This window comes from Abramis brama (genome assembly GCF_963993115.1).
Source record: "Abramis brama genome assembly, chromosome: 25".
NCBI lineage: Eukaryota > Metazoa > Chordata > Actinopteri > Cypriniformes > Leuciscidae > Abramis > Abramis brama.
The window spans coordinates 4,424,806-4,451,280 of record NC_139987.1 but is presented as its reverse complement, the minus strand read 5'-3'; the positions used below and the strand labels follow the sequence as shown (position 1 = coordinate 4,451,280).

Genomic DNA, 26,475 nt, shown 5'->3' with positions numbered 1-26,475 from the left:
TTTATTGTATTATTTTTTTTTAAATTATTTATTTGAATCACTTACTCTATTCGATTTTACTTTAAAATAGTGCCATGAACATTTGGACGAATGTTAAAATGCTAAGAGATTTATAATATTGGTAAAACAGTTATCTTCCTGAGACCCATCAATTATTATTATTTTTTTTTTTTAATTTTGAATTGTTCTTGGGGCAACATGTAATGAAAAAAAAAGTGTATTAATTTGCAACATTTCCATAAAAATATCTAATATTTCATAGGAATATCTATATATAATTTCCTTTCCTATTCACTTGTGTCTCCCAAAATGCCTGATAAACATGCTGTAAGTCCTGGTGTCTCTACAGTGGACATGTATGAAATCAATGCCCTGTTTTGTAACAGAAAGTCATATTTTGATTAGAAACCCCATAACATTTTCCTGAGATGTTGATTTATGACAAACAAATTGAAAATTAGTCAGATATAAATGATAGGCCTACTTGCAAAATATGATCATATTTCCACAAGAGTGTTACAGTACATTTGATCACTAAATTAATGTCAGTCATTTTAAAAGGCTAAGGAGAGGGAGTTGTCATGGTGAAACCTCCATACATCTGGTATCTCTGAAAATCCCTGCATGTGCTCTTTACAGACATCTGACTAAAACTGACGTGTATGCTGTCAGATAAATCCACCAAAATATAATGTCCACTACAGAGGACAAAAGTCTGTTCCTGGGTCCCAGGAGGATATGAATTAATGTTCTAAATGCTATTTAATCTGCTATTAAAATATCCAGCATATGTTTTTTATTCATTGAGTGAATAATCTGACATAGACAACCCTCTTAAATGATTATAAACTGCAATGGTGGAGAAAATCCAGTGTGCTCTTATGAATAAATAAATAAATCGACACATTAAATGTTTTTATATAAAATTATTGCGTAGTTGCATGTGTATTTTCGACAGGCATTTTTAGGACAGCAAAATGTAAGACTGCGCCAGAGAAGGACCCCAGTAGGAAGTAAGTGTAGTTCAAAATAACTTGTATTGGTCAAATGTGTTTCATCCTTCTGTAGTATTTTAAAATACAAATATGTAAATTGTTTGGAAACGAATGAGTTGAGTTGAAGTTTATTGTCCAGTCTGTATGTCACAGAGCGCGAATTTATCTTTGTTGATACATTTGTTATTAACGAATGTTAATAACATGTCGTGTTTTTGTAGTCTAGACTCGGGTTTTTATGTTATAATCAATATATTAAAAACCTAAACACACATTACTCTATTTACATGTTCTTAGTTCGTTGTATTACTGAATGATTATTAAATGATCTGAGGCAATCTGCTTTACTTTATCCAAAGCCCTTGTTGTTTGGCAGCTCGTTTTAAATAAATGTAGGGTTTTCAAATCCTAAAAAATGATGTCAAACACAGATGAAGAGAAGAGGCCAGTCATTGTGTTTAATCCAGAGTTCATGGTGAATAAGAGCATTAATTGCACACTGGGAAACTGACAACATGATCCACAAAAATCCAGAATCTAAACGCCAGTCACGTTTACCCTCTTCTTCTTCTTCTTTTGTTGTAATATAGCCCAGCCAAAAGTTATCAAAGCAAAATTAGATAATTTTTTGTGCTTTACATAAAAACCCTAAGTGATGTGTTGAAGATGAACTCAGAAGGCTTCGGGTGACTGTCATGTCCTCTGTGTGTGTGTGTGTGTGTGTGTGTGTGTAAGTGGCTCTCCGCTCACTGAAAGCAGTTCTGGTGGATCTGAGCGGGACTCTTCATATCGAGGATGCTGCCATTCCCGGAGCGCAAGAGGCTTTAACACGGTCAGTGTCGGGATTTGGGGAAAATATTGGCCGTTTTTGATGTATAGCCTATATACGGATACGATTATTATTATTATTTTTATTTTTTTAATAATTGCATTCACAATTAAAATATATCAAGGCTGCATTTTGACAGATTTCACAAATCAATTAATTTTGTTTGGAAAAAAACAGTATATGACACATGGTATAATACAGACAATTCAGCATGAAATGGAAGTTGTGAGAGCCTAAGTCCCTCCCCTTCCGGTGGAACACCATGGGACCAGAGCCCGTCTATGGAGAGCCTGCCCACTCCCTATTAAGTCCTATTGTTCTGAATTTTGGTTGTAGTTCCACCACAGTTCCACTGGGGGCGATCGCCCATGAGTGCAGAATGAATGGGAGTCTATGGCGCTAGACGGCTAAATTTGTCTCTTTCACCCGATTGCCGTTGAGAAATCTCAGATTTGATTGTAGGTTTTGCAAGTTCAACATGGGTTATAGGTCGAAAGTTGAATGAACGAGTACTTAAGTCCTTTTGATTTCTTACAGGTTGAGTTGTTGTTGCCCATAACACGCTAGCATTCTGCTAATGAACGCTGATTGGTCAGTGAAGGACTGATTACGACCAGAGATACCGCTTGATGGCATCGTGGCATCCGAAGCGGGACCAGAAACAAACAAAACAAAAACTCTTCTAGCACGTGTGTTTACTTGTGTCAGCTGTGTCGTCGATGCCTCGAGAGAAAAGAAAGTGCAGAGTGCGAAAGCACCAAAGTGACTGAAGGATTGCCGTAAAGCAGTATCTCTGGTCGTACGATGTGTATGACGTCATTGACACTTTAAAAGACTTTTTAAAGCAAATAAGTGACTCTAAAAAATCTAACACCCAGCAATGTGTAATTTCTTTGCATCTCCTTTCGAATACAACTTTCAAATTACTAGACAAAAAATTATATCCTGAGAAAAGTGGATTTTGATGGTTATAGCGCCATAGACCTCCATTCATTCTGCACTCGTCCTGTGAGCGCCCTCATATGGAGCCAGAGTGGAACTGCAACCAGTTCAAAAGCCGGAAGTTTACTGAGAGTGAAACTCCTCGCCTTATTAGACATTCTCTGATGGGATTCTCTTTTTTTTTTATTCGGAAAAATATTGCATGGTAGTCAATGGCGAGAGACAACAAATATTTTGTTCTCGTTTGAATTGTGCCCTGAATTACACATATGATGTTTGTCAATTTAAAAGATACATTTTAAAGTCAAGAAAGTCGCAGTTTGATGTAAAACTGTTGAGGTATAAGACTGTGAAAATACGTAATTACAGAGACTACAAACCCAAAAGGCGCACGTGTGACGTCATACCTTTTCACTCAATGAATGAAGCTAACTTTACTGAAGCTAACGTCTGTCTGTTTCTATAGTCTTACGTTATAATCGTAACGTTACGCCGTCATGCCTGAGTGTTTTGTACCAGACTGCACACATACGAGCAACGGTGACGTACATAGTGCGAGACGAGAGATGTAGTTCATTGAGCGATTTTCACATAAAACTAAATGTTACTCTTCTGTTTTATGACAAACTGCGACTTTCTTGACTTTCATAATTATCTTTTAAATTGACAAACATCATATGTGTAATTCAGGGCACAGGTCAGACGGAATAAAAAGATAAGTTGTCTCTCGCCATTGACTACCATACATAATTTTTCCGAAATAAGGTCCCATGAGCCGGAAGCGGAGGGGCGGGACTTAGGCTCTCTATAGGGTATGCATTGACGTCACGGAACACGCCCTCAGCCGGACTGAGTGGCAAAAGATCTGCTGAGTGACTGGATTTAATAGGAGAAACTGCGAAAACGTGAATAAAACGAACGATTATCAGTTTAAATAAAGGTTGGACTCGATATAGCGAGTATATCCTACAACTTACCAAAGATCCAGTGATTCATGGATATTGACATGCAGCCAAGAATCATGTTTCCTGACATTTATGTGTGCCTGATTTCAATGCCGGGGAAATACATAAAGCACATTTGCCTGTGAATGTTTTATAAAAATGCAATATAGGTAGGTTTAAAGCCCTAAAACTTGAATAGTTTTTTGTCAGTGTTTATCTAAAAACATTCAATTATGCAGAATATACGACAGTAAATATGTAATTGATTAGTTGTCAATGCAATATATAACATTACAATATATAATGCATTCATTCACGCTGAAAAGCAATGCTGCTGCTCAGTCTTTTTGCCACTCAGTGGGTGTAACGCAGTCACTAAGGCCGACAGTGACGTCATGCGCATACCCTCTATAGTCTTCTTCCCTATTGTGACGTATATCCCAGTGAAACGGCTTCTGGAACAAGAACACATGTAGGACAGGGCTTGATTTTGTCCTGAATTGATTGGATGGTTGTGGTTTGCCATTGGTCGATCTCATGTGAGCATAGGCAGTGTGTCACTTTTGTGTAATAATAATATTATTATTAATTATAATAAAGGAATTAAATAAATGATTAAAAGGGATTTAAGGGAATGAATAAATAAAAATGGTAATAGAATTTCTAGGTCAGATTGTAGTTATGAAGTAATCAATTGAATCTATTTGCAAACTAGATGTACCGCATGGCGGTACAAAATATGACCGCCGCTCAGGCCTGCACTGGCTTTCCACAAAAATAAATGACGTGGAGCAATTTGGCTGTATTGCGTGTTTATGTATATACCTAAAAAAAGTAGTAGTATGTGCATGTCTGTCTGTGTGTGTGTGTATGTGTGTGTGTTTGTGTGTCTGTGCGTGTATGTATGCATGCGTACATGTGTGTGCGCGTGTGTGTGTCTGTGCATGTGGATTTGTATGTGTGTGTATGGGTGTGTGTGTCTGTGCGTGTGGATGTCAGTGTGTGTGCATGCTTGCGTTTGTTTGTATTCCTGCATGTGTGTGTGTGTGACAGTATCATCCTAAACCAGCAACCCTTCGCTCAACAGCACCATCTACAGGCCGATGAGTGTACAGTCACTAAATGTGCACATAAATGAAATTATTTTATACCCCCCCATGGATGAAATTCTATGAAACTTAGCAGAGGATACCCCCAGAGGATGTCAAGTTAATCATACACATGAAATATGGTGCAGTTCTGAACATCTCAACTGAAGATAGGGGCGATTAAAGCAGAATAATATTGCATTTTCATTTTTTATGGGAGGGGCGCAAATCACAAATGAGTGATTATGGGCTAGGTTGATGTGGGCCTTTAAGACCAACATACCATAAAAATTTCTTCATCCTCGGTGCCACGGTTCAGGTAGTTATTTAGGAAAAACTGCATTTTTTGGGTTTGGGGGGGCCCAGCGCGGGGGGGGAGTGGCCCCCAGGGACCAAACGAAATTTTTCCGTAAAAGTCTAGTGGGGCTACATGCCCACCAAATTTCATGTTCCCCGGTGTTTCGTTGTCCCTGGTATCGTTGACGGAAAATTCAGTAAGATGACGAAAAAAAAAAAAAAAAACTTTGACAATCCCTATATGACTGCTTTCGCTAGCTACGCTAGCGGCGGTCATAATAATATTTTAATTTTAAAATGTGCGCACATTCACTCTTTTTCATGTGCCTAATATGCATACGCAAACATTTCTCGTCTCGTCACATTTATTCAGGAATTACATGAAGCATGATCAGATATTTTTTATTCAAAACAGTGAAATTTCATAAAAAGTCGAGTAGTTTGCATCACTAGATAGTATTTTACCGTCAGTAGCTGAACATTTCTATTATAAAACAGTTGTCTAATACTTGCATCTTTACACACACTCTCGTTGCATTGTCACAGTAAGACCCGCCTTCTGTGATTTGATTGGTCATCTCGATCATTTCAACATTGATGAGCGCTGTTAGACCGCTGAGGTAGAGTCAAATATTTAATCACCCTAAAAATGTAACTTTTTAAAGTTTCTGTCATCCTAACAGCAAACAGCTTTACTCATTCTACACTAATAAGATAAGACAAATAAAATGAGAACATATGAATCCTATTACTTAATTTTTTTTATTCATTGCTCAGAAAAAATCATTGGCTTTGGTCTAAGGGGGCAGGACTACAAAACATCTGCAGAACAGGAAAACACATAAAAGTCCACACAAGACTAGGGAACACAAGACAGGAATCAGAACAGAATTGAAAGTATACATCATCAACATGAAGACCGATTAAAATCAATTAATCAATATTATCAACATACACAAATATGCAAAATGATTGACACCTATATCATGACATTAGCTAAAACAAAAGCTGCTTTAAACAGAGCCTAGGGCTGTTACAGAGACATGTGTCAAAAAACAAATACATTTATGTTACATAGTTGAGATATTTCATCTGTTGTTTTCCATAAAACTAATTACACATGTACAATATCATGTGTCCAGATTAAGACAGTCTCCAGTCGCTGTAAAATTTGTGACCAACACCACGAAGGAATGTAAGCGGACCCTGTTTGAGCGATTGCGTGGGCTGAACTTTGACCTCCAGGAGCGGGAGATCTTCACGTCGCTCACTGCGGCCCGTAATCTGCTGGAGCAGAGAGCAGTGCGCCCCCTGCTGCTGGTGGAGGACAGCGCTCGAGAGGACTTCACAGGTGCGCCTATCTGAGGGACGTTTACATCACGCCGTTTTCAACTGCAAACCGAAAACTTCTTATGCGTTTCGGCTGTTCACTCACACAACATCGTTTTGGGTGCATGAAAACGCAAAGTTTTGAAAGTGCACGTTTTTCAAAACGATACGTTATCGTCTCTGTGTAAACTACAAAAACGTGAATTTGTGAAAACAGTGACGTTTCTTTACAAAGTGACGTCGCCATCTACTGGCCTGACATGAATAATACAGAGATTTTAGTTGTTTTCGTGGATCCGTGTGAACGGGGATCGCTTTGACAACGTTGTCGTCTGTACGCGATAAACACAAAGGAGAAACGTTTCAGTTTTTAGTACATCGTTGTCGTGTAAACGTAACCTAAATTAGATCAGACTTAAAATTGACAATGGATAAAAGGAAGGAGGGACCCGAGTCATATCTAGAAGCCTTGGCTGGGTCTGAGAGCTTAAAAATGCTGTCTTCGGAGGACACATTTCATGGTAGGAAGACCTGAGACCTTCATCTGATCGATTTCTGCAGGCAGCATGGATGGATCCTTCACTGCCTTTGATATCCCACAATCCTGTGCTTTCCATTCTATAACAGTTGAGCTGAAAAAATTAAATGGCAAAAGAAAGTTGCAGTTGGTGGTCAGTTTGTGTGTAAATAAACATTTCTGACCAACATTTTACACTTTTGTTATTTCTAGTGAGAAATGACTATTGTAGTAATTAAACATTCACTCAGTTTTCACCAAAGCTCGCTCTATTTTGTTGCAGATCATTAAACCGTTACACTGCCTCAGAAGTCTGTCTGAAATCAGTTTCGTGAGGCACATTTGTGCGCAAACACTGCCTGCAGAGACATTGCCTGACAACAAGTCTGCTGCCAAAGCTTTCAGATGCAGCCCATAATATCATAGAGACCTGAGGGTGGAAACTAGATCTCCTTAGCAACTGCATAGCAGTGACCATTTACAACCCCCTAGCAACCATGTAACAACGCTTGGGCAGCCTTGTACATCATAGCATGGTTTTGCACACTTTTTGGCCCTGTTTACATCTGGTATTAAGATGCGTTTTGGTCGATCGGATCACAAGTGGACGACGCTAAATACAGGAGTAAACGAGGTCTGAATGTTTTGAGCTTGTCCACTTTTGAACACTTCCAGAGGTAGTCGTATACGCATTAGACCGGATTGCTTTCGTAGTGTAAACGCTCATGTGGTCGAATGTGTTCGAACAGCCACTAAAGGCCGTCTACTCTCCGTCTACTAGCCACTCTCCGTCTCCGCTCTAGCCAGACGGGATTTAAACTTTGTCGGCTGGAGACCCAAGTTTGGTTTGAAGATGAAAAACGCAAATCAGTGTTCTCTCACCATTCCTGATTTCTAACACACACTCACAGCGTTTGGCTGGATGGAAAACTAAAGCTGATGCTCTCTGTGTGTTTTTCCTGTCGTCTATGGGCGCGTGTTCATGTGTAAATTGCACAAGTTTATTTCGTCCATTAGATCGAAAGATCTGAAAAAGCCCACACATTTACCCGCTCATAGACCCTCCCCTTGAAGAAATTTTGGAAAGAAAGTTGTTGGACAAAAGAGACGGATTTAAACACCAGGTGTAAACGGGAATGTGTCTCCCTCGTCTACTTGTGATTCGATCGACCAAAACGCATCTTAATACCAGGTGTAAACAGAAAAACGTATGTATCCAGTCCTGCTCCTGGAGGGCCGCTGTCCTGCAGAGTTCAGCCCCAATTAAACACCCCTGAACCAGCTTATCAAGACATACTAGAATCAAGTCTTACCAGACATACTAGAAACTCCCAGACAGGAGTGTTGAGGCCAGTGGGAGCTGAACTCTGCGGGACGGTGGCCCTCCAGGAGCAGGTTTGGACACCCCTGCCATAGAAGAACCAGTTTTGGATCCTCAAAGAAACTGTCAGTGAAAGAACTATTTTTTCTTAGCGTGAAGAACCTTTTTGCACTATAAAGAACTTTTTGTTGAATGGAAAGGTTAAAAATGAAGAAGTGTTATTTTTATATTCATATTTGTCATATAGAAAATATGAAGATCATGAAGAAAATGTAAAGAAAAATCATAGTTTTCCATGTTTGTTGTATACTGGTTTGTGTAGATCTCACACTTGCCTCTGCTGCAGGTCTGGAGACGTCGGATCCTAATGCGGTTGTGATTGGATTAGCACCGGACCACTTCAACTACCAGACCCTCAATAAAGCCTTCCGGTAAACCTACTTGACTGCGCAAGATATTCATAGACTCATTAAAACGACAATCAAATTATTCGAAACCTCCCGTTTAGTGGTGTAAATATTGCTGCTAATCCTCATCAGACTCGTTTCATCAGACTCATTTTAGATGGTGCCCCCCTCATTGCAATCCACAAAGCTCGATACTATAAGAGGAAGGACGGGCTGGCTCTGGGACCGGGTCCGTTCGTGACGGGTCTTGAGTATGCGACGGACACCCAGGCCACAGTGGTGGGTAAACCAGAGAAAGCCTTCTTCCTGGAGGCCTTGAGAGACCTGAACTGCTCACCGGAGGAGGCTGTGATGATAGGAGACGTGAGTGAGACAACCGCCGGCACACTGGCCTCAATCTCACCAACTCTGTTAAGATCATTGGTTATATTTCACTATAAAATATCAATAACAAAAAATAAATAATATTTTAGGACATTTATTTATATATTTCATGACAGTTAATGTCATTACATAATGAACATAATTATAATGATAATAATAATAATACGTAAATATAGTATAAATATTTAGTATATTTACATCATTGTATAATCTTTAATTTTTGTGAATCTTACCAAGCCTGTGAACAACATTTATTTGTCATATTTCACCCTAAAAACTAAATAATAATAATAATATAAAATTATATATATATTATATATACAGTGCAATGCATAAGTGAATACACCCATGCTAAAGTTGACTAAAAAGAGGAATAAAAAATCATATTTTGGAAATTGAACTTAATGCCTTAATTTAAAAAATTAGGAAAAATCCAACCTTTAAGGACACCAATTTTCTTTGTGAATGAATAATGTATCGTAAATAAATAAATGTTCTTCCTTAAAATACATGGTGCATAAGTGTGTACACCCCTATGTTAAATTCTCTAGGTATGGTGAAGGCTATGTGATGATGTGGGGCTATTTTAATTCCAAAGGCCAAGGGAACTTTATCAGGATGCATAGTATCCTAAAAAAAAATAAAAAAAAATACTTAAAAATAAAAATCTGCCTGCCTCTATGGGAATTTAACATAGGGGTGTACTCACTTATGCACCATGTATTTTAAGGAAGAACATTTATTTATTTACGATACATTATTCATTCACAAAGAAAATTGGTGTCCTTAAAGGTTGGATTTTTCCTAATTTTTTAAATTAAGGCATTAAGTTCAATTTCCAAAATATGATTTTTTATTCCTCTTTTTAGTCAACTTTAGCATGGGTGTATTCACTTATGCATTGCACTGTATATATATATATATATATATATATATATATATATATATATATATATATATATATATATATATATATTAGTATATATAGCCAGATCCATTATGGCAATACGAAAAAATCTGTTAACTGTCATAAAACTAATATTACAATGCAAAAATCTTAATTCTGTTCATGCAAAATATTGTTACACTTTCGTACTGGGTAATATTAATAAACTACATGTACTTACTAGCTACTATAGGGTTAAGTTTAGGGCTAGTTACTTGTAATCAAGCATAATGTATTGTTATTATTATAGTAATGCACTGTATAACTCACCTTAAAATAAAGTGTTACCAATATTATTGATTTATTTTTGTGCAATTCCAGAAGAAATGCATGACTGGATTTGTTTGCTTTATAATTTAATCTGATAAACAACACCATCCAAACTCTGTGCAGGATGCCAGAGATGATGTTGGTGGGGCACAGAACGCAGGAATGCTGGGAATTTTAGTGAAAACTGGTAGGCTTAATTCTTTATGCAATTATGTTTTTATAATGCAGTGGTTATAGTTATTTTGCTGGATATTAATAAGCCTCCTTTAATTTTGCAGGTAAATATCGACCTGGTGACGAGGGTAAAATTAACCCGCCGCCTCACCTGACGTGTGACAGCTTTCCAGACGCTGTCAATCATATACTTGAACATCTCTTAGGATCTAAACAGTCGGAAAACTGAGTTTACAACAATACAAAGCAATAATGGTACTGTGTAGTTTGATTATTATTTAACTGTCATATATATATATACACATATACACATATTGCTGCACTCCTGCACTTATTCTGGTGTACTGTTATTAATCATATCACTACACACAAAGATAAAGAAAAAGTGTTTTATTTTTCAATCTAGCTCATGAGAAATCAAAATGATCATTTGAAATATGAGAACAAACTATATTTTGAAATGTTTTTTAAAATGCATACCCTCCATTAATCGCAGTGTAATTTCCTTTAAAAGTTAGATTTACAGTCAGACTTGGACAAAACACAGCATCTCATCATAAAAGAGTAGATGGCAGTGCAATAAAAACATTTGTTTGGTTGCACTAATAATGTGTCAGACGGACTCGTACTCTTTCTCCCAGGCCGAGTATCTGTCCGTCAGACATCTGGCTGAGGGTTTGGTGTGAGCGATCACCTCCAGGAAATCTGCAGTGGTCACAGTTTCTAGTTCAATAACCGGCATATTGGACTGACCTGTGAAGATACATGGCGTAATGGAGACGGTGAATTGTGGGTGAAACGAGATTTTGTGATGAAACAGCAGTTTAATGTCGTTCAGAGTGGGACGTGGCATATTTCTTACCTTCAATATGATTTTCAAGGGCATCGAAGATTTTTCGCACGGGTCTCATAGCCGCTTCCTTACACACTAACCTGATATCTGACCCAGAGTAACCTCCTGTCTCCTGCCATATCAGAAGTGGAAATCTCAGTGCAACTGCATATCTATCTATCTATCTATCTATCTATCTATCTATCTATCTATCTATCTATCTATCTATCTATCTATCTATCTATCTATCTATCTATCTATCTATCTATCTGTCTGTCTATCTATCTATCTATCTATCTATCTATCTATCTGTCTATCTGTCTGTCTGTCTGTCTGTCTGTCTGTCAATTCAATTCAAAATTGCTTTATTGGCATGACTGTACATAATACAATATTGCCAAAGCTTGGAATACATAGAATAATTATAAAGGTATCGAAATAATAAAATATTATAACATAACTTAAATTTAAATGTACAAATGAAATTAATTGTACAAATTAACAGTGTACCGAGTTAAAATATGTGTGAACATTTGATACCACAGTGTTTTAACATACATACACACACACACACACACATTACTGAGGGTCACTGTGGGGGACAGTAGGGAAACACACTGAGGTCAGACACACACACACACACACACGTATCTGGCAGCCAGTGCTGCTGTCCGTCCCTCTCCTAATATGATCTTTATCTGATCTATTTCAGTGATGGCTGTAAAGTTCTGTATTAAGTTAGCGAGGTGAACTAAGTAACTTTTTTATCTTAACCGAACAGCTTCGGAGTCATTGGAATGGTTATATGACTGTTTTCGGGTTGAATGGTGGTCTTCTCGCACCCCCCGAGCGCCTGTGAGCGGAAAAACCACACTTGCAACTTTGGGCCGGCCAGAGCCATAGAGAGCCATCTCTCTATGGCTATGGGGCTGGCGGGCCGCAGCGTCAGAAAGTATTGCGTGATATCAGGTCTTGCGATGTAACAAATTGCTTTACGGCACTGCACACATACACTATCTAAACATTTATATGCTGGCCTTCTGTGTATCGTACATACCTCAGTGGACATGGCTCCGTGCGTTCGCCGGCTTCTTTGAAAACAAATGCACATGACCAGCGGGAGAAGATGGGAGGGTGGAGAGTCGCCAATGAGTTTTGGCGACAGTGTTGTCAAATATCTATTCCGAAGCTGTAGGGGGAGCTCTATAGAGAAACCCGCGAAGAAATCGGCAAAGCTGCATAATGCTGCTTTAAAGTAGAGGTCTCTGACTGAACTGTATTTGTGACAGTGAAGGAGGAAGTCTCGATCTCGATCTCTCCTGTCCTACACTGTGTCTCTATCTGTCTGTCTGTTTATTCAACTGTCAATCAATCAATTAATGTCAATCACTCAGTCAGTCCATCCATCTGTCTGTCTGTCCCTCTAAAACTGTGTTGACTTTTGCCTCTGTCGTCTGTGGAGTGCATGTCCCTCAGTCACGTGTTTTCTCTCACCTGTGCTAGTGAGTGATAGTCCAGCTCTGTCCGCAGCTCCACCCCACCCGAGTTACTGACCGGAGGAAGCCAGTGGCTGATCATGGCTTGTCTGGCAGGGGCAGATGGGAGACCCACCAGTATACGCTTCTCCAGTCTTCTCAGCATGGCATGGTCCAACTCCCTGACGACAGATTACAAAGATTAGAAAGAAAGCCATAACAGAACATTAATATAGTTTCCTCGCAATCACTCCTCACCAGGGTAAGTTTGAGGCAGCAAGTACAAACACAAGGTCATTTGATCGTGCAAGTCCATCCATCTGAACTAGTAACTCCGTCTTCATCCTTCTACTGCCCTCGTGATCACCTCTTAAAAGAACAAAATAAAAATGGTGTAATAATTTTCAAAACTATCAGGTGATTCAGTATGATAGTGTTTTTATACATACTATAATACAAATCCAGTCAAAAACACTCAATGTCTTCCAACATGACACCCAAGCACTGGATTGTGTACTAGGAGTGAGACTTATACTGTTCCTGTCAGTGAAAGTCCCCGGCTCATGCTCACCCTTGGCCAACCCCTCGCTGGCTCATCACGGATTCCAGCTCATCCAAGAAAATGGTGGATGGGGCGTGATATCTCGCCAGCTCAAACAACACCTGCCGAGAAGCATAACATGAGGAAAATCATTGATCCGCCGAGCACACCTTTTAACCAAACACTTTCATAAAACAATAAAATAATGTTCTCTCCTGACCCGAACCAGCTTTTCAGAGTCTCCCCTCCATTTGCTCACGATACTGGATGCGGAGATGTTGAAAAACGTGGTGTTGCACTCCGTGGCCACAGCTTTGGCCAGCATCGTCTTCCCTGTGCCTGATTTTTTGGGGAAAGTCATCACATTAAGATCATGCTACACACAAAATGAGTTATGATTTATGTTTTGGTATTGAATACTCTGTCTTTATACAAACAGAAAACAGAAAGGTCACACCTGGTGGTCCATACAGGAGTAAACCCTTCCATGGTGACAGAATTCCAGTGAACAGTTGCGGATACTGAGAAGAGAGGAGAGATGGATAGTTGCTAGGGCTAGTGTTTGAGTAGCTGTTAATGAGTTAACTAGGTGGTTAACAGGTTATCTGGGTGGTTGCTGAACAGTTCTGAGGATGTTCTGGGATTACAAGAATGTTGCTAGGTCATTTCTAAAGTGTTCTCAGGTTGACTGTTGGGTTTTACTGTGGTTCTTTTGAGTTCTGCAAGGATGTTGTAATCTAGATGGTTGTTAGATCATTGATCAAGTCTTCTGATAGTTGCTAGTTGAATGTTATAATGTTCTGGGTGATACTAGGGTGTTGCTAGGTGACTGCTAAGGTTTTTTAAAATGGCTGTTAGAACATTGCTAGGTGGTTGCTATGGTGCTTTGCCATGGCTACTAGGATTTTGTTAGGTGTGTTGCCGTTTTAAGGCATTCTAAGTCACCTTGTGTTGTTAAGTTGTTGCTGTGCTGATCTATAGGGCTTTTCACACTGCGCTTAACCCAGGGTTAGCACCGCTTTTTAAACGGGGTTATGAAACCCATCTCCAGGGTTAGCACCGCTTATGCACTGGTAGAGTGGCTGGTATTACATTACTATGTAGTTGCTATGGGGCTTTGTCATGGCTACTAGGATGTTGTTGTTAGGCAGATTGTGTTCGCTAAGCAGTTTTTTTCTTGTTGGTTGCAGTGGAGTTCTGGGTGGCTGCTAGTCCATCGCTAGGTTGTTGCTAAGCATGTGCTAGGGTGTTCTGGATGGTTACTAGGGCATTACAATGAAGTTTCTAAGGATTTTATAATCTAGGTGGTTGTTAGACCAAAGAGTGTTCTGAATAGTTGCTATAATGGTATGGGCTAGGTTGTTGCTAGGTGGCTGCTAAGATGTTCTGAGTGCCTGTAAGAGTGTTGCTAGGCTATTGCTATGGTCATCTGATTGTAATGGGATTGAAAATGTGTTCTGGGTGGTTATAAGGGTGTTGCTAGGTGGCTCCTTAGGTGTTCTGAGTGCATGTGAGAGTGTTGCTAAGCTATTGCTGTGTGCTCTGATTTTTACTGGATTGAAAATGTGTTCTGGGTGGTAACTAGGGTGTTGCTAGGTGGCTGCTAAGGTGTTCTGAATGCCTGTAAGTGTTGCTAAGCCATTACCGTGGTGCTCTGATTGTTATAGAATTGAAAATGTGTTCTGGGTGGTTACTAGGGTGTTGCTAGGTGGCAGCTAAGGTGTATTGGGTGGTTACTAGCTGTTCAAAAGTGTTCTGAATGGTTGTTTATTGGCTACTAAGGTGTTATGAGTGGTCACTAGGTTTTTTTGAGTGGTTGCAAGGATGCAGGTTTAACAGATTTTATCCACTAAGTGAAAATCTGATTAAATTTGATAAATAACAGCATGAGCACACTGCAAGCTGCCTTAGCAAACACCGCTAAAACTGACCATAATCAATTGCGTTTTTTGACTTAACGGTGAGGAGAATAACAAAGTAATATTTTCATTGACCAATTAACTGTCAGACACCACTTTATCTAATACATGAAAAGTTCCAAGTATTGACAAAACCGAGCCACAAGATGTCTTTCAGCATAATGTGATATAATCATATTCTTTATACAATTCTTACTTTATGTGCTAGAACTAGAAGCAAATAATTCTGAGCGAACATAATTTCCAGGAATGACAACAACCTTCTTCACCACATGATTGAGCCAGAGAAGACAAATAACGTTTGCATTTCCTGTTGTCAGGAGCGTATTGTGGATCTGAAGTCATCACCAGAGAGGCCAGAGATGAGCCAGATATGTGAGCGGTCAGATTGGATGGTATTCAGGTATAGATTTCATGTCACCGTAAGAAATAACCCTGAGCTCGGCTTTCCTGTAGCCTTTAGTGGAGATGTATTCAGAATCGAAGGCAGGCGGCAGCTTGAGAAATACCAAAGTGTTTAGCAGCCAAGCACCTTAATGGGGTAGACGACAGCTTCTTTGACTAATCGCTTGGCAGCCTCCAGTCCTATAATGTCGTCCCAGCGCACGTTGGGGTTGTGTAAATAGATATCCTTTATGGAGAGACAGCAGAGAAAGATGAAATTGAGTGCTTCAATAATACATGTTCCACCTTGTGCATGTATCTGCACACACAAATGTCACGCTGTATTATAAAACAGATAACACTGCAATCTAGTGTTGCATTAATGTTGAAAATGCACATTCATTAACACAAATGTCTCTTCATTAACAGACATATTGTCCTATTTTTGTCTTTAAAGTAAAATATGGTATAATGGGTGAAACATCAAAATATAATGAATGAAAATGAAGCCTGTGTTAGGCTCATCAAGATATTTTGCATTGTGACTTTATTTTTATGATAATTAAGTTCACTTCCCCCACACAATCTCATTACCATAATGAAAACGTAATAATTGTTCTGCTTTTTGTTGATTTTAATTTAAAGCAACAATAGAAATATGTAAAAAATAAAATAATAATGTTTCAAGTGCATGAAAAAAAAAATATTTAGCATTTTTGTAATAGCATTTTTTTAGTCTGAATCTTGTTCATTGTGTGGACAGTAATTTAGATGTATAGATTTTGAAAAAAACTGTCAATATAGATTGATTTCCTGTACTGTATCACAGTAATGAGAATCATCATTGAGAAAAAAATAAACTCAAAGTAAAACATACAGTAAGGATGTTAATGAGGATTTTGGGAGAGTGAGCTTAATTGAAAAAAAATCTTAATAGTCCTGATAAATGTTCTTCAATCTAAGTGCATTTTTAATGTTTTATTTTTTTGTGGTAAAATGTACAGAGCCCCTAAAGGGACATGGTAGTTGAAAAAAAAAAATGAAATGGGAGGAAAAATAATAAGTCAATGCTTTTGCGTACACTTGTAAAATGTTTTGCTTAGAGAGACTTTGCGTTCACTCGCAAAACTATGGAAGCTTGTTTCTGCCACAGAATAAAACATTTTAAAAGATAATTGCGACTTTTTATCTCACAATTGCGAGTTTACATCTCGCAAATCTGACTTTATTTCTCAGAACTGCGAGATATAAAGTCAGAATTGCGTAACTTTATTTCTCAGAATTGCGAGATATAAAGTCATAATTGCATGAAATAAAGTCGCAATTGCGTGTTATAAAGTCAGAATTCTGACTTTTTTTTCTCGCAATTGCAACTTTATATCACGCAATTCTGACTATATCTCGCAATTCTGAGAAATAAAGTTACGCAATTCTGACTTTATAACACATAATTGCGACATAATTCTGACATCTTTTCTCTGAATTGTGAGATATAAACTCACAATTGTGAGATGATATAAAGTCCAATTCTAAGGGGGAAAAAAAGAAGACTTTTTTTTTTTACCTCAGAATAGTTTATATCTCACAATTCTGACTTTATAACACGCAATTGCGACTTTATATCATGCAATTCTGACTTTATATCTCTCAATTGCGTGATATAATGTCAGAATTGCGTGATATAAAGTTGCAATTGCGAGAAAAAAAGTCAGAATTCTGACTTTATAACACGCAATTGCGACTTTATTTCACGCAATTATGACTTTATATCTCGCAATTCTGAGAAATAAAGTCAGATTTGCGAGATGTAAACTCGCAATTGTGAGATAAAAAGTCGCAATTATCTTTTAAAATGTTTTATTCTGTGGCGGAAACAACCTTCCATACAAAACCTTTGCATTCCCTGAAAACTTTGTGTTCGCTTGCTAAATGTTTGGCGTTGCCCAGAGAAACTTTGCGTTTGCTCATAAAATGTTTTGCCAGAGAAACTTTGCGTTCACTTGAAAAACCTTTGCATTCCCCGAAAACCTTGTGTACGCCCGTAAAATGTTTTGAGCTCTTTGCGAGCGAACGCAAAAGCATTGATAAATTATGTTTCCTCCATCTCATATTTTTTTCCTTCACCACGTCCCTTTAGGGGCTCTGTGAAAATAAGATTAGGTTCACCCTAATATAGTTTTAAACTGCCATACAAGAGAAATGGTTTGATAAGAATGAACTTACTCTGCTAATAACAGCAGCAAGTTCCCTCATGTCACTGTTCATCCCACCGAAGGCACTTATGGGCTTCAGCAAACGCTCCTGTTAGTCAAATATAACAAATATTAGATCTCAACAGAAACAGAATGTTCAAAACAAATAAATGTTTCGTTGTTTCAAAACTGTAACTTGTGGCAGTCAACTGAATATCTCAATTACTCCCAACAGAGCTTAAGTTGTATTCAACCTGGAATATTCCTTTAACTGAATGAGAAATACAGCTGACCTACCGAGAAATCTGTGTCATTAGCGGCACCTTTAACTGCATCTTGAATCAGATTCCTGTAATCAACCTGATGACCCTGATGTGAGGGGGAGAAAATGATGGCAGAATTTTCACTGCTGTGACAAATGTTTGAATAAACATCCCACGGGTTCTCTAAACTTTGTTTTTTAAAGAAGAGAATGACCTTTCTCATGCGTGTTCCCTCTTCAGCTCCATTCCTGATGACAGGAGACACATTCAGACCAAATCCTGATGTCTCCACAGGTGTCAGGCTGTTACCTTCCTGGACAGATCAAGCAAAGCTATTCTTACAAAATTTACATTTACACTTTAGGATAGAATATTTTCTTCAAACATAATTATTATGTATCAGATTTATATGGAAGCTTTTGTTTCCGCCACAGAGAAAAAAAAAGGTAATTGTGACTTTTTTCTTCTTCTAATTTTCAAAAATCTTTTAGCAGTTCCGAGTTTAAATGTCACAGTTCTGAGAAAAAAGTCAGAATTGCGAGAAATTAATTCTGACATTTTTGTCCTCGCAACTGCTCACCAAGGCTTCATTTGCATTTATTATTTATTTGCATTTATTAAAAATACAAAAAACCCAGTAATATTGTGAAATATTATTCCAATTTAAAACAGCTGTTTTATATGTGAATATATAGTTAAGTGTAATTTATTCCTGTGATCAAAGCTAATTTGTCAGCATTATTACTCCAGTCTTCAGTGTCACATGATCCTTCAGAAATCATTCTAATATGATGATTTGATGCTCAAGAAACATTTATGATTATTATCAATGTTGAAAACAGTTAATTTCATTTCTATTTCATGATTCTTTGATGAACAGAAAGTTCAAAAGAACAGCACTTATCTGAAATGGAAAGCTTTTGTAACATTAAACACTACCCTTCAAAAGTTTGGGGTCAGTAAGAATTTTTATTTTATTTTTGGGGGAAAGAAATAAAAGAAATCAATACTTTTATTCATCAAGGATTAATTAAATTGATAAAAAAGTTACAGTAAAGACATTTATAATGTTACAAAATATTATATTTCAAATAAATGCTGTTCTTTTTAACTTTCTATTCATCAAAGAATCCTGAAAAAAAAAAACATTTCAACATTGATAATAATAATGAATGTTTTTTAAGCATCAAATACACATTTTAGAATGATTTCTGAAGGATCATGTGACACTGAAGACTGGAGTAATGATGCTGAAAATTCAGCTTTGATCACAGGAATAAATTACACTTTAAAATATAGTACAATAGAAAACAGTTATTTTAAATTGTCATAATATTTAACAATATTAGCCTACTGTTTTTGTGTGTGTGGTATTTTAATCAAATAAATGCAGCCTTGGTGAACAGGAGAGACTTCTTTTAAAAACATTAAAAATCTCACTGATCCAAAACTTTTGACTGGGAGTGTAAAAACTAGCAATTAAGAAAGGTATTTTTTCCTCACAATTCCTGGTTTAAATGTCACAAATCTGAGAAAAAAGTCAGAATTGCGAGAAAAGTCAAAATAAGATATTCACTCAAAATGACCTTTTTTATTCCATGGCAGAAACAAGCTTCCATAGATGATGTTTGGAGACTCACCCTGGATTTACTGATGTCTCTCCCTGTTAGTTTAGATTCAGACCTTTTAACAGTGTTTCTGGACGGCGGTCGCTGGACGGAGTTGATTCTTGGGAGTGTCTGAATCGATGATGATGATGATGTCCTTTTTACATATGAATACATGGTCAATAAACAGAAAGTCTTTGAATATTCTTGTGCTAAAAGTACTGTACATACCTTCTTTTACCACAACTCTTCACAAGCCGATTCTCTCCTATAAAGAAAGAAGTAACACTGAATAATAGCTTCATTAATGGTACAAATATTATTACACACACACACATATACATATGTAATGTACATCCAAAACTTATCCAAAACTTATAATTTACATCCAAAAATAAATAAAAAACATAAATATTGGTGACTTATTATGAAGTGTAAAAGAACAATACGAAAAGTAAACTCTTACCTTGTTCTGGCAGTTTCTTGGTTAGTTTGGGATATTTCTGAAACTTTATAAAATAATAACTCTCATACTCCATGAGAACCGTGTCCAGGTCAACATTATCACACACCTCAAAGCGGCATAAACCAAAACTGCTGTCTTTTTCTAAGGCCTTGGCTGAATCCATATACCTGTGTGAGAAATTCATTCAAATGTCTTAACATGCGTGTCTTTCACTCGTTTGAGACTAGTATGTGAATTTAAGAAGTGTTTAAAGGAAAATCTCACCCCTCTTCCAGTAAATGATGATAAATCAAAACCAGCAAATTTCTCCTGCGTGTTTCAGTTCTCAGCTCATCCTAGAACATAGATATAATTACTATTTTTATGCAGTTTAGTCTGGGACTAGAGCCGTGTCACGACTTTACTATGATAACGTTTTTGGTACATTTTGGTTGCAACATTTCATTTTAGTTAAATATTTTCACAAACTACACTATAGACTGTGTTTATCCGGAAGATGGCGCCAAATCTTTTACATTAAAGGAGAAGTTCACTTTTAAAATGAAAATTCTGTCATCATATACTCACCCTCATGTTGTTTCAAACCTGTATGAATTTCTTTCTTCTGCTGAACAGAAAGGAAGATATTTAGAAGAATATCAGTAACCAGACAGTTTTTGGGTCCCATTGACTTCCATAGTATATTTTTTTCCTACTATGGAAGTCAATGGGACCCAAAAACTGCCTGGTTACTGATATTCTTCTAAATATCTTGCTTTGTGTTCAGCAGAAGAAGGAAATTCATACAGGTTTGAAACAACATGAGGGTGAGTATATGATGACAGAATTTTCATTTTAAAAGTGAACTTCTCCTTTAAGGGAAGTGCGACGAGCATGACAGGTTGCTATAGCAACACGCGACCCACAATGGCAGTAAACCACAGACTGTAAGCTGTAAACACGCTTTACTAGTAGGTAACTAAACTAACAAGCCCTCTAATAACGGCGAACAAATGTGGTCTAAAAGGCTATTTGAAATTACATTCGGTTTGATTCGTACCTCCATTTATTTGTGTTTATATACTCGTTTCTTTATACGCATTCATTCCAGTATTTCAGCAGATTTACTGTGGCTCAACAAGGTACACTTCGTAAAATTAAAGTTTAATAGAGAAAACAACATGAACACTTACCGCCTCTCTGGCCTGGTTAGCGGTCCTTATGGCTTGATAAGAGAGATCCATCGTGATATAAACACACAGGCACTCATGACATGAGCCTACAGCGACCTGGAGTCAATGAGCTGGAGTCGTGTGTGTGTGTGTGACCCGGCACAGACACACACACACAAACGTTACTGTTGTTATGTAAAAATACTTTTGAATTAAAACAATTTCACATCTGTCTACACTCCATAAACCACAATGACAAAGCAAAAAACAGATTTGTGACAACTTCACAAGTGTACTAAAAATAAATAAATTAAATAACTACATTGCATTAGTATACCCTTCTTTGGGACACATTCCAGTTTCACTTGTAGATGTTACTACACTTCGACTTTGGAAAGGCACACACCTCTCAATAAACACCTCTCTGAAAATGCATATCAGAGCAAACACCAAGCCATGAGGTCAAAAGAACAGAAGATAAATAGAAATTCTATATTGAAGGTTCACAGAAGCCTAAGTGGCCTCCATAAGAAGTATGAAACAACCAGGGCTCTTTCTAGAGTTGAACAGAACTCTGTGAATGTCCCTGAGTGACCCAGCCAGAGCCTGTGCTTGAACCCAATAGAACATATGTGGAGAAACCTGAAAATATCTGTCGATGATGGTCCCCATCCAACCTGACAGAGCCTGAGAGGATCTGAGGAGAAGAATGGCAGAAAATCACCAAACGCAGATGTGCAAATCTTGTCACGTCATACTCAAAAAGACTTGAGGCTGTAAAGGCGCTTCAACTAAGTACAGAGTTAAGGGTTTGAATAGTTATGCAATGTGCTTATTTCAGTTCTTCCTTTTAAATACATTTGCAAAGTTGTCACAATTTTTTTTTTTTTTGCTTTGTCATTATGATGTATGGAGTGTAGATTGATGTAAAAAAAAAAAGAAAAAAAAAAAGTAATTTAAAGTAGTTGAACATAAGGCAGCAACATGAAAAGTGAAAAATGAAGGGGTATGAATACTTTCGCAAGGCACTGTTCCCCTCAAACTCCTATTTTTAAACATAAATATCTATTTTGGTTAATTCTTTGTTTGTACAGTATGGAAAATAAAACTTTCACATTTGAAAAAGTAAGTCCTCCTTCCTTTTAACATAAAAGCTGTTTTAGTGAAATATATGGATGTTGCAAATTTTGTTTTGTAATATCACATTCCCTATTTGACACAAAAACAGAACACAAAAGAAAGTGAATAAATTAATTAACTTATTCAACGATATTAATTGATGGTTTTATTCTGGAGCGACTGCAGGCTGAACATCAGTTTTAAACTGTAAATGTATCTTATGAAAAAAAAGCAGCGATTCATATTCACAGTATATTAAAGGTGCAAAGAGTGTGATTTCGAAATACAGAAAACTATTATTTAAATTTTTTAATCATACCTCGTTATTATAATCGTTTCTGGACAGTATTTAGCTGCTAAAACATCTTGCCATGTTCAAACACAGACACTGGACCCCCCCCCCACACACACTTTTTTTTGTGTCCAACAATATGTTTTGGAAAAGACATTTGATAAACTCTTTGTACAGTATGGAAAATAAAAACTTTCATAGTTGGAAAATAATTACATTAAGTGCTTTCTTTCCATACATCCAATTCAACACGTCGTCGGTTCTGACCTGACGTTGCGATCGCTTATCCGAATAACGAAGGGACGGGACGTACTGTACAGCGCAGTGTGGTTTTCAAAGGACGCTGGCCTCAGTTAGGAAAGTGCTCGCCTCCAGGATCATACCCTTCACGTAAACACGAACTGTATAAAATAGTGTCAGAAAGTCCTGTGTGCTGAAGATGGTGTCGGCCAAAGCGAATCCCAGCGTGGAGGGGATGAACCCGCGACCGTACTCCACCATCCACGTCCCAGCGCTCCACTGCACCGAGGTCGCCTCTCCCACCGCGTGCACTATAGTGTCACCTGCCAGTACAGACCACATGAAGCATTATGGGTAAATCACTGTTAGCTCAGAGCATGTGCTGAGGACGGTTGGCTCTTATACCTGGATAGTAAGTCTCGCTTTTAGTCGTTCCTTCTTTCCATTGCCTGAAATTTCCAGATATGACCGTGTCTGATATTTCTGCCCAGTAACGACCTGAAGGAGATACACAGTGAGTGAACATTCACGAAATCCTATGTGGCAAAACATCTGCTTGCTGTCAATGAGAAAAAGTTGTGAAAAAGTAATTCAGATATTGTTGTAAATTTAAAGCCCCACTGAAGTGCCTTGGAACGCGCAGCTTTGTTTGATGCGTTGACGTCATTTCCACTGAAACAGGAAGCTAAGGCGGGACATATTGAATGGCTCCTCCCCCTTTTCAAATAGCCAATAGCATTTAGCTTACCTCACAGACTGCAAGTCGTACTTGACGGCACCATGGAAGCGAATCCGAGCGCTGATGATACGTTGGATTCAATAGTAGAGGTGTGAATAAATTCTAGCCAATTCATTCTTAACCAACGTACAGTTGGAAAATGAAATAAAACACGAGCGTTTGAGCAACCGAACACACATCTCCAGCCCATGTTGCTCCGTGACGTGTCAACGGTCGCTTTGGCCAGGTGTTATTTATAGCATGGGGGTGGAGCTTTAGATTCTGGAGAGCATTTGATTGGACAGAAGATGTGATGAGAAGCTGGTGATGTCATAAAAAGCCGTCATCCATTTTAGCGGAAGTGAGAGACTGTAAGTTTTGAATGCTTATATCTCCTAAATGGGAATTTTGTCATTGATTTGGAACACACCAGCTTATTCATAACCTTAAGGCTAACATATTCACACTAAGAGCTAAAAAAACTTACATTTTGATTTCAGGGGGCCTTTAAAAGTAATCCGTTACTTTACTAGTTACTTGAAAAAAGTAATCCGATTACATAACCCTCGCTACTTTCAATGCGTTACCCCCAACACTGGAGGAGATGATCTGAACTACCTGAATGTCCACCCGTGTCCACTGCCGTCCCGAAGAGCAGCACGTACTCTGTGAGAGAGGCGTGCAGGAGACACATGGAGCCCATCCACCCGCCGGCGTTCACGAACACCCACTGCAGGTCCTCGTCCGGCAGGATGTGGCCCGGATACCTCTTACGCAGCTCCACCACCACCTTAGAGAAGGCCTGTTCGTGATCCTGGCCTACGGCACACAAACACAGGCACTTTAGACAGCTTTTTCTTTTAAACATCTATTGGGCAAGTTAAAGTCACCATGAAATCAAAACGGACTGTTTTTTTATTATACATTTAATAATAAAATGTATATATAAAGTATTTATTATAAATCATTTTTTTTCATGCACATAATTTTTTTTGTTACATTCATGTAGTTTGTAATCTTTATTCAAACTAACTTCCCATTCACTCTTGCAGCATCTCTTCTCTACTCTGATGATGCGTTAGAGGGCGGAGCAACCTGTCACTCACATGAGATCCACCAATAGCAAACCACAACCATCCAATCAGTTCCACATGGACAAAATCAGGCCCCGCCCTACATTTGCTCGTTTGAGAAGCCGTTTCACACGGATATACGTCACAATAGGTAACACAACTTCCGTTTCATGCCGACTTTAAAGGAAGTGTCAGGGAGATAATACACACATTGCCATTATAAAAATAAATTGAAACGGTTGTAATATCAGTCGTAAAAGGTCAGTCCATCATGATATTTAACTTTGCTTACCAAGGGGAAAATAATATTTAAAACAGCTGAATACAACTTTGTGTTACTTGTGCAACACAGGGCTTCAAAGTTGCATGTTGTATTCAGCTGTTTAAAATATTTAGCTCTTTGTATTGGTAATATAAGTAAATGAGTCATTGACAAATAAAGTTTCAAAAAAGGTGAAACAAAACATTAAATAATATGTATTATTTAAATGTGCTAAAAATGTATTCAAACTAAATAGGTTTTACAGAATAAAGTGATATATGTCATTAATTTATCAAATTAAATTTATCAATTATTAAAAAGGAAATACTGCACTTGGACACAAAAAATATGCACGTCATGACATTGACCTATATATATATATAGTCCGTGCAACAAGGCTTCAAAGTTGTATTTTGCTTTTGGTAATACAAGTAAATATAAATATAAACAGGCTATATATTAGACAGCTGTATATGTATTACAACATTCGCAATATTACTATTGCTACAGAAAACACTTATAGCAGGATCTTAGCAGCAGATGTAACTTCAGAAACGGGTTATTCGTGTTTACTCACCTGCATACTGTTTGGCTAACTTGGCAACATCTTCTTTAGTAAAGACATATTGTTTACTTGCCATCCAGTATCTTATAAACTGCACTGTCAACACCAGAACACCAAGAACCACCACCATCTTTAGCATATTTCTTATTAAAGACATCGTTGCACGATCACAAATGAGTGTTTAAAAGTAAAAAGCTGTCTGAGGTTTCAAAAGACATTAAACAGACTTCATTCAGACTGTACACAGCATGGCTCACATGAAAGCTGACGGTCGCTGACGTGAGGTGACGTAACATCTGGGCAACCAATCAGCTGCCACAAACGGCTCGTTCTAATCCAATGAAATCGCACAGGGCTCAACAATAGTGATGGGCATTCCGGCTCTTTTCCGTGAGCCGGCTCGTTTGACTCGGCTCACTGAAAAGAGCCGGCTCTTTTTGACTCACAAACGGCTCTTTAAAAAATATGTTTTAACTCGCTGAAAGTCCACCACACAACTGTGCAACGTGACTATTCACATATTTAATTGTCCATAACAACCCCAAAACTAGCCTGCTTGCCTTGCACATCTAATTAATGGGCAAAGTTATGACTGACTATTTTTCTTACCTTCTTTTTTTAACTTTTTAATGTGGATATTATTGAGCTTGTAGAAGTTTAGCTCTTGCGTTCTTCTGAACATCTTGCGCTGCAATTGCCCGATGTCATTTCTGAGTCATATCAGACCATTATCTGTCTCTCTTTTAAATGCATATTCCACAGTGGTAGTAGGCTACGATTGGCTGTTTTAAAATATAATTAATATCGAAACAAAATAACCCAGGCGGTCACATCTAAGAGACGTTTAGGCCTCCTCCAATAGTACTGACAGCTGGGCATAGCTTGCAGGTTTGCTTAGTAGCAAACTTTTTTCATTTGTTTGGTTCAACCGCC

At 37.9% G+C, this 26,475-nt stretch overlaps 3 protein-coding genes across 6 annotated transcripts; 1 reads left to right on the top strand and 2 right to left on the bottom strand.

Moving 5' to 3' along the window:
- The first annotated feature begins 963 nt into the window (after positions 1-963).
- Positions 964-13,156, top strand: hdhd2 (haloacid dehalogenase-like hydrolase domain containing 2). 3 transcript variants are annotated; one of them, XM_084104318.1, is made up of 8 exons: positions 964-1,013; positions 1,731-1,827; positions 6,238-6,446; positions 8,609-8,693; positions 8,816-9,032; positions 10,393-10,456; positions 10,548-10,698; positions 12,806-13,156. In XM_084104318.1, coding segments are annotated over exons 1-7 (798 nt in total). In that variant the 5' UTR covers positions 964-1,012; the 3' UTR covers positions 10,673-10,698; positions 12,806-13,156. The 3 variants fall into 3 exon arrangements, with proteins under 3 accessions (XP_083960444.1, XP_083960443.1, XP_083960442.1); XM_084104317.1 differs by lacking the exon at positions 12,806-13,156 and adding an exon at positions 11,085-11,738; XM_084104316.1 differs by lacking the exon at positions 12,806-13,156 and having other exon boundaries at positions 10,548-11,052.
- katnal2 (katanin p60 subunit A-like 2) lies at positions 11,057-22,173 on the bottom strand (the record flags this gene model as incomplete). Of its 2 annotated transcripts, XM_084104315.1 has the most annotated exons (16): positions 21,295-22,173; positions 20,387-20,457; positions 20,123-20,289; positions 19,888-19,924; positions 19,690-19,813; positions 18,264-18,362; positions 18,084-18,155; positions 17,818-17,895; positions 15,743-15,841; positions 13,749-13,812; positions 13,512-13,630; positions 13,322-13,413; positions 13,009-13,119; positions 12,770-12,932; positions 11,306-11,408; positions 11,057-11,196 (listed from the first exon to the last, which is right to left on the bottom strand). In XM_084104315.1, the coding sequence occupies exons 1-16, from the start codon at positions 21,343-21,345 to the stop codon at positions 11,057-11,059; spliced, it is 1,590 nt and encodes a 529-aa protein (XP_083960441.1). In that variant the 5' UTR covers positions 21,346-22,173. The 2 variants fall into 2 exon arrangements, with proteins under 2 accessions (XP_083960441.1, XP_083960440.1); XM_084104314.1 differs by having other exon boundaries at positions 18,084-18,362; positions 21,295-21,451.
- sigmar1 (sigma non-opioid intracellular receptor 1) lies at positions 22,171-25,823 on the bottom strand. The gene is made up of 4 exons (XM_084104319.1): positions 25,555-25,823; positions 24,261-24,461; positions 23,330-23,422; positions 22,171-23,247 (listed from the first exon to the last, which is right to left on the bottom strand). Exons 1-4 carry the CDS (start codon positions 25,697-25,699, stop codon positions 23,018-23,020), a joined length of 669 nt encoding a protein of 222 aa, XP_083960445.1. The 5' UTR covers positions 25,700-25,823; the 3' UTR covers positions 22,171-23,017.
- Positions 25,824-26,475: the final 652 nt, after the last annotated feature.